The sequence below is a fragment of the Sphaeramia orbicularis genome, chromosome 16 (genome assembly GCF_902148855.1).
Source record: "Sphaeramia orbicularis chromosome 16, fSphaOr1.1, whole genome shotgun sequence".
Taxonomy (NCBI): domain Eukaryota; kingdom Metazoa; phylum Chordata; class Actinopteri; order Kurtiformes; family Apogonidae; genus Sphaeramia; species Sphaeramia orbicularis.
In genome coordinates, this window is record NC_043972.1 from 28,369,853 (window position 1) to 28,378,719 (window position 8,867).

The following is an 8,867-nucleotide window of genomic DNA, read 5'->3' on the forward strand; positions in this document are numbered from 1 at the left end:
ACGCTTGCTATTTCACCAAATGAAAAAGCACATTATAACCACGACCTAGGAATAAAATGTTCATATTTAAATCATGTTAATTTTACTTTGTCAAAGCCAGACAAGGTGACAGTAACTGAGATTCTTACAAGCATGTTGACAGGATTTATCCTAAAATCTTCATAATTTAGTCAATGATCTCATTTCAAGAACCATCTTCTTCACATGCTCAGGTTTTAAAATCATCCATCCTGACTTAGTTCCCTCTTCCCTACATTTGCTTTTGGTGTTTAGGACATGAAGTCTCTTCTTTGGCAACTCTCAGTGGTAGGTTTTAAAAGAACAACACACACAAACATCCTCAAAAGTTTTATTTCTGTAGTCTGATGCATTTAAAACAAAAGCATGACTCAAAAAAAAAGACATTTTCTAACCATATTAAATTACTAACAGTATAACTTATTGGCCTAACCCAAATAACATAACACAGAATATAAAACTAAAAACAAATGATTATTGTAGTTACTGATTTGTTTTATGAAGCATAAGCAGTTACAGGTCAAACACTTAAAAACACTAATTAAATGTTTCATTAGTAAAGATAACCACTTAATATAACATAATAAATGATAACAGATTTTTACTTCAGTGTCAGATGAAATGATTTGTTAGCTGTCACTCCCAACCTCTACAATGACAAATTTATTCAACCTACACTTTAGTTAAATTGTTTTTAATTGGTTTGTGTAATCCTACATATTGTAGGAGTTTAGATTAATCTCACAAAGCTTGAGCAGTATAAGTTTTCTTCACATGACAAATATTGACTGAATATATACTGCAGTGACAATATTGTGAGGAAAAGTATGAGATGAAAGGAATTTTAACTCAAAGTGCTCACAATAAGAAATCAAAACTTAATATTGGAAATATATCGTTAAATAATGGCCACTTAGAAATGTAATAATAATCATATTAAACATAAAGCGAGTTTACAGCTCCTTAGCACCAAGGTTTCCTAATCTCAATTGTGTTTTTTTTTTTTGTATTAACAAAAGAGCAGCATGTTTGTGCAGTGATGGAAATGGGAACTATGTCTATCAATATGGATTCAAAAATCAGGGGAATGGAGGAAGAAACTTCAAACGTCACATAAAAATAATTACTGCTAAGTAGCTTTAAATGTACATGCAACGTTCCCTGACAACCTTCCTCCGATGACCATCACAGACATTTGCAAAAGATGTTAAACATGGAACATGAAACACGGAACGCAGTAGCCACTAGAATATCACTCAGAATTACAGTATATTCTGCCAAATGGTGTTGAGGCTCAGTTATTACAAACACGAACAAGGAGAACTCACTTCTTATGTCTGTGATAGTATTACTGTCCTGAAATGAGAATTTTAGACTTTTCAGTTTTTCTTTGACTTTAAACAGAAGCAGTGCTCTCTATGGAATCCCAAATGTGACTGTTGACTTAATATAGCATTAAGTTATGGAGAAGTTGTAAAATGTGTTTATTTTGGTGTCGTAGGTTACAGTCTCCATCTCTTGAAGCCCATCACCATACTGCAACCATAACAGAGTGTCACCACAAATGCAAATATCTGAAAGACAAGTCAAGAGAAGAAAAAATATTAGATTTCAGATCCATGCAAATACTTACAATGACACTTGATCAGCAACAAACAGTGGAAGTTGGAACATCTACATGTTGGCCAAGTTTATATTTTGGTTCAGCACAGGGACTTGGATACTCAGCAGTGTTTCCGCTACCTAAAAGAAAACTGTTACCTTCTATTTTTATCAGGCTTTTTATTGCCAGAGTTGTAGCTGATAGCAGAACAATACATTCACACACACACACTTCTGTTTAAAGTGGCAGCAAGGACACATTTTTACATGTTATCCATGAGCAAAGGTTTAACCCTTAAAGGCCTAGATCTACAGGGTGTCCCATAAGTCTCCATACATAGGAGACATAATACATATGGTTCTAACATGTATTTCTTTATATTTCTTCTTTATAGTTCTTCAGCTGTGGAGGACATGCATTGAAATGTGTTCCCGACAAAATGGCAGTCATATAGAGCATATTATATAAATACAAATGGTTTATGTCAAGAAACGTTTATTTTTCCTATGTATGGAGACTTAATGGGACACCCTGTACTTTTGTGGAGCCTTCTAAATATTTTTTTGGGGGTATTTTCCTACATTTCATTTACTGACCATGTAGATGTTTATAAAACCTAAGTTAATTCAAATGTTATCAGAGAGAAACTGAGGAAAAAGTGACTTTTTAAGCAAATATATCGTAAGTGAACAAAAAAAGTGTCTATAACCATGAGTTTCATTGATGAATCAATATAACAGAAGGTGTCACTGTTTCCACATTAGTGATTCAAAAGCTGTTAGAACACAAGATCAGTAAATGTTTTCCGTTGCCGGTGGCTGTTCAGTCTTCCAGAAGGAAGGTTACTTTGTTCATGCAAATACGTGACTGAGCTTCTACTATGACAGGGATGAAAACTGACTTGGAGTAGTGAAGTTATACCTCGTATTAGATGGGCACGATGTGTGTGTAGGTTCTCATTTGCCCAGGTCGTCATTATTCTTGGTAGTTCTCAGTTCAACTAAACCAGTCCAGTTAAACCAAGAAGAATTACCAAGAATTAGATGGGCACCTTTAAGTCTAATAATTCACTATATGGACAAAAATATTGGGACTTATCACACCTACAACTTGTAGGATTTGCCATTCCTGTTTATTTGAAATACTGTAATGATTCCTTCACTCTGGATAATGTGTGCTGTGTACAAAGTGATTAACTACATTGTGGAACTCTTTAATTTTTTTTGTTTCTTTCTTTTTGTTGTTTTGTAGCGTCTTATACCTTTGTTTTATGTCTCAGTGTTTGTCTTACTTTTTCTGTATGTTTGAAAGACTTAATAAAAAAAAATACATTGATTAAAAAAATTATATATATTGTAATGATAAAAAGTTGTTGTCAGTACAGGACAAATCACTATTTTTAATGTTTGACAGCTAATTTTTCTTGCTGAGTGAGAACTGATGAAACCAAAAGGTCTGTGAGTTAAAATGGTTATTTATCATCAGAACATGAACATTTCAGAGATGTGTCAGCGTTGAGTAAAATTATGTAATAACAAGCTGATGCATTTTGTCACTTATTTTAGATAACAATGTAAACAACAAAACTAACCCTTAAAATGAAATAAAATGATTAAGACATTGATATTTTTTTGCAATTTAAAGTCATATGATAACATTTGGTTTTTACTCCTCGACCAACTTTTGGCCGGAAGGGTATTGTAATCATTTTGTCGTCTGTCTGTCTGTCTGTCTGTCTGTCTGTCTGTCCATTCAATGACATAATAACATTATCTGAAGAATGCATTGAGATATCTGCACCAAATTTATACTGTGGATACATCTTGGCATGGAGCAGAAGCCTACTGAAAATTGGTCACCATGACCTACTTTTTCCAGGTCCAATGGCCTTGTGCCTTGTGCAGTTACAGTATCTGAGTATAATCACATATAAATATGTAGCCTATGTAATAAATTTTACACAAAGACAATCGAATCTAAATTACAGGGCAGTGACTTTCAACAGAATCTTACACTATATTTGGTATTAAAAGTGTGGAGCACATTATGTTATTATTTTGTAACCCATTCCTGTTAGCCATGGAACACTTTGAATTCAGTGCATCCCAATGCTTTTGTCCTTAGAGTGTCTAAACTCTACTGAAGATGACTGTCCCTACCTTTGATTTTGACTTATTATAGTCATAAGATTAACTGTTATTTTACATGAAAAGGCTGAGGACCCCTTTAACCAGACAGAATTGTGCTATGTGGTATTATTTACATCCATCTATCCATTTTCTGAAGAGCTTAGTCCTTGTGAATGCTGGGGTATCGGAGCCTATCCCAGCTACCTATGAGTAAAAGTGTGGGTACAACCTGGATGTGTCGCCAGTTCATTGCAGGGCTGACATATACAGACAAACAACCACTCACATCTACAGGCCATTTAGATTGACCAAAACCATATTTTATGCATGCAAATATGAAAAATTACCAATTATAAGTGACATATTCAATACTCACCGTAGCTGCCACATTAATACTGTATTGATTTCCACTCAGGACAGTGAAAATGTTGCCCCGAGGATGCGTAATACACAACATAGTGTCAGTGCTGTTCGGCAGCGGCTTGAACATGGCGTGAGCTCCTCCATTCGCTGCTGTAGTTGCTGCCTCTAACACAAAGGCACCAAAGTAGAAGAGCAAAGCTACGAAATGGTAAACCACATCCTGAGAGAAAGAACAGACAATGCATTGGAAATTAATTTGCAGAAGAGTTTCACATTTCAGGTGAATTACAAACAAAAGCAATGTGAAAGTTTTCTGGTGACAATGACTGATCAGCATGAGTTTCATTCTGCATCCACTGCAGCACTTTACACAATACAAACAATTGTGTTTTTGCATTTAAACAAAGCATTTTAGCAGCTTGGCCAGCGAAGAATTACCCTTTTTAAAAATCATTGTGCAGTATAACATGATAGATATCAAGATAGCAAATTAAAGAACAAAAGAGATTTTTGTGAGATGGTGAAGAAAACAGCAGGCTAGAGAAGAAGGCCGAAAATACAGAGAAACAGAAGACAGAAGGCGTGTCAGAGAGTAAAGAAGGTTAATGAGAGTTTGTATTGTTGACTCTGTGAGCTAGGCGGGACTACAGGCAGGCCTTTGTTGTGTTTCGGTGTGAGCTCATCATCCATGTCACTCATTGTTCAGCCGATAACAAACAACCCCACATGCCTGACTACTCCTGGGAGCAGAACATGGAGCCTGGGGAAAGGCTGTCTCTGTCTGAGAGCCCAGACCTGACACAGTACCCTCTACAATGACATAACACAAGGACATGGCATCACTTTAAAAGCCCTTTAAGGATGATTTCACAGAGTGGTATATAGGTACTGTTAAACACATATGTCATAGTAGCAACTTATTACAACACGTAGATATAAATGCTTATCCTCAAATGGGCCAACTAACTCTTTTTGATATACCATTTTCCCAAAAAAAAAGTATGCAGTGATCCAACATTTATAGTTCTTATTTGAAGTGTATTCAGGTCATAACACAACTTGTACTGCAATCCCAGTACTGCTACAAGACCAATCTGCAGTTTTGCCACACAACTAGATCTCTGACCTTAACACACCCAACAACATTAGCTGCCATGACGATTCCCAAACACTCATGGCTGTTTTAGATTTATGTCTGTTTGAACAGTGTGGTTTTTTCCTGCATATAAAAATCTCTTGTTTCACAGTCCCATATAACACAATATTACAGTCACATCTTCCTTATATTCAAGAGTTTCATTTCATTTCTTTTCCTTATTCTAAAAGCTGTCTTCCAGTTTAATTATGTATATATTTTACATCACTTTGCCTTTTTCTTTCCACTCTTGTCATCTCCTATTGCATTTAATATTATATCCTCCTGAGACCCAGCAATGCATTTTTGTCAGTTTCACAGATTTTCTTGAACAAAAAAAACAAAAATCCTGTACACTGCAAAAGAAATTCCATTAAAAAAATTGTAAAAACTGTAGCATCATGCTAATTCCAATCAAGGCAATTATTTAATACAAAAACCAAAACTTTTACTTTCATGGGTCTGAGGAGGATATTATATATTCTGTATTAAATCCACAATGCCTTAATAATTCCATGTCACGTTTAATCTCAAATTGACTTTCCAAGTAAATATTACAAGTGAGTGAAACTAAAACAAGTGGTGCCAGGCACAACAAACCCCACCCCTTGCATGTATTTCTCCCATTATAAGTAAATGGGAAGATTAAAAAAAAAAATGTAATGAGATCTAGTCTGGGTCACTGGCAATACACTACTACAGACATTTGAAATTTCGTCCATTATAAGTAAATGGGGGAAAATGTTGTTGATTTTTTTTCAATTTATAAAGAATTGCAACTTTGACCTACTTTTCCCAAAATGTAATCAGATCAGTTTTGCTGCTAAAATGTTAACAAACAACCAAACAAACCAAACCGAACCAAAAATAATACGCCTTGCCTCCCCTTCGGAGAGCAGGGTAATAACTTGTATAATGTTGCCTCCAGAGTTAGATGGATAAAATGCGGCATAGATTAGGAAAAATGACAAAAAGATGGAGGCGTTGAGTAATTTATCATGACATTTATCTGGGGCTTACCAAGGCGTTCCAGTCGGTGTTGATACGATCAGCCAGGCCAGTGATGAGGAGCGTGAGGTAGGCAGAGGACAGAAAGAAGGTGGTGAGGGAGACAAACATCACCCAGCCCTGCAGCAAAGGCACTGGCACGTTGGAGGAAGCCACCAGGATCCATACTAAACCACCAAATATCTGAGGAAACAAACAAACAAACACTCAGGTCACCTTGAATTCACCTGTTAGGATCCATTTACCCACTAATTACTTTTCAAGTGTGTACATTTGTGCAGTTACAAATCCTAAATCACAGTCGGTATACTCCCACACATGAAACTCATCTGGTATGATAATGTAAGCAAACACTAGACTGGGTATTAGCGTGGTATTAAAAACCAGTTACTAGTCTGACTTGACTGCATTTCTTTAGATGTCAACAAAACAAATCTGATCAGTTACATCTGGCTAATTCTCTACTCACTTAGAACCGAAATATCAACCCCTACATTGGTTAGTTTTAGAAGATTTGTGCATCCTTACACGCACAATAAATGCATTTTTGCATTATTTTAAAATGCCACTTAAAGTATACCCTTAACCTTTTCGATTCCTTTTCGACCATGCAAAATTCAGAGTTGCACGTACTTGAAGACAGATTCAGTTCATTTAAATGTTATTTTGTTTTTGTCTTATTTTGCTTTAGTTTTATTTGTTTCTTTGCATGTTCAAAATAAATAAATAAACCTGTTGCTTTTTATCCTCATAGCTAAGCTGGACACTATGAGGTTAGACTTTACAAGATAACAGAGTGTTCGGTTACATTATGCAAAGTCAGAGTAACAAATGATTTACTGATAGCATCTCGGCTTGTTTTGGAAAAATTTAGAACTTTTCATGAAAATGCACTATTCTCTTTTTAATTTTTTCAAAACTCAACACTACACCTAATATACTAGTCAACATTTGCTAGGGATCAGTTTTATATTTGCACAATAATTGATGTTGTATAATATTTTGGGTGACTTCATATATTATGTGTGTACTTTGGCTAGTCATGTAAAGAAAAATGGACCAAAAGGTAAAAAAAAACCTAAATTTTTTATTGCACTTTCAGGCAAAAGGGTGATACAACCCTAGAAATTAGAGTTCACAACAATTACTCTTCCAATTTTGTTTTCACTGAAACCACTCAGAATGTTCTGAAACACATACAGTGTGATGTCAATAATGTGTGTGGCCACCATCCGCATCCGCAGGCTGTACTTCACTGGGAAAATAAACTGTCAAGTTTCCAGAATTACACCCCCAAATATAGCAAAGTTATAGTCCTGATCCCTAGCAAATGTTGACTAGTGTATAAGACAAGTCCTGTATATGCTGGTAATAAATAAACAAACATCTAACCTTTAATTTCAGGCCTGTAGATAAATAATAAAACACAAACAGACTTTAACACATATGGCAGGTGGATTAACTGTATTGTAGAGGTCACCTTGTAGGGCTAAAGGTTACAGAAAATAAGAGTATAAAGGTGGAATGCAACAGCTCAAACCAAAATGACATTAAATGGTAGTGAAAATGTCCCTTGAGGCCACATTTCCAAGCTTTGGCTGTCAAACACAGAGTCTATGGTAACCAATGAGTCTGTGAGTGGGTTGGTAATGTTTAGCACAGATCCCACAGCTGTGTTTTTGCATAAGCTGTAAAATAAAGAGTAACTGGACTGGACTGGGCAAATCAGTTATTAACACAGAAATAGACACTCCGAAACAGGCAACGTAAGGCATTTTCACATAAACGAGGTCAAGAAGGAGAAAAATATATGAGACAGCCTTGTAACCCCCATAATAACCATCTGTAAATACTTACTATCTCTAAACAGACCAGGGCTCCTGAGTAAGTCCGTAATACTTCGAGTCCCAAAGGTAAAGAAATAGTTGGAGCTGGGAACGAGGTGGCAGCGGGATTAGTGGCTGGTTCCGACATCTCTCTGTCTCCCTCTGTCTTCTGTCTTTCTCCCCCCTCTCCTCTGACTCTCTCCCTCTGTCCTCCGCCGACAAGACTCCCGTTAAACAAAGGACGACAGGAGAAGGCGAAATTCCTACGGAGTCATGTGTCCCCCAAACAGGTCGGACAGGTGCACCGGCCACTCCCTGGAAGCCGATGAGACGTTCACGGACCACCGCTCAGCTCAGATATCCAAAAACACAGGAATTGTTTTGGAAATAAAGAAAGAGAAGAAAAAGAGAGGAAAGATAGAGAAATGACAGTCTTAAAAAGCACAAGATAAAATAGTTTAGACTGGTTATAATAAAATATGTTAGTGCGTGTAATGCAGTTCCATGTAATTTTAACCCTTTCATGCATGAATTATAAGAACCTTAATCAAGATTTTTTTTACCTGAGTATTTTTATTCCTCTTTAGGCATGAAAAAAACAATGTGATTGACAATTTTTTATGAACCTATTTTTCATGGAGTTACAAAAATATCCACTCAGCTGGATATCATGCATTTAATTTTTGAAGCAAAAAACCAAAACAAAACAAAACAAAACAAAACAAAAAACAAAAAACATGCATTTACTGGCGTACGGTGTGAAAACTTTGACATAAAACATTTTT

General features: G+C 35.9%; 1 protein-coding gene across 1 annotated transcript; it reads right to left on the reverse strand.

Moving 5' to 3' along the window:
• Positions 1-1,023: 1,023 nt before the first annotated feature.
• On the reverse strand, positions 1,024-8,514 carry mal2 (mal, T cell differentiation protein 2). The gene is made up of 4 exons (XM_030159036.1): positions 8,114-8,514; positions 6,269-6,439; positions 4,127-4,333; positions 1,024-1,592 (listed from the first exon to the last, which is right to left on the reverse strand). The coding sequence occupies exons 1-4, from the start codon at positions 8,228-8,230 to the stop codon at positions 1,521-1,523; spliced, it is 567 nt and encodes a 188-aa protein (XP_030014896.1). The 5' UTR covers positions 8,231-8,514; the 3' UTR covers positions 1,024-1,520.
• Between the last annotated feature and the right edge of the window lie 353 nt (positions 8,515-8,867).

Coding starts and splice junctions, on each gene's coding strand:
- mal2 (XM_030159036.1), bottom strand. CDS start 8,230: ATGTCGGAACCAGCCACTAATCCCGCTGCCACCTCGTTCCCAGCTCCA. Junction 4,334..6,268: donor ACACCGACTGGAACGCCTTG/GTAAGCCCCAGA, acceptor TCTTTCTCTCAG/GATGTGGTTTACCATTTCGT. Junction 1,593..4,126: donor GTATTAATGTGGCAGCTACG/GTGAGTATTGAA, acceptor CTTGTCTTTCAG/ATATTTGCATTTGTGGTGAC.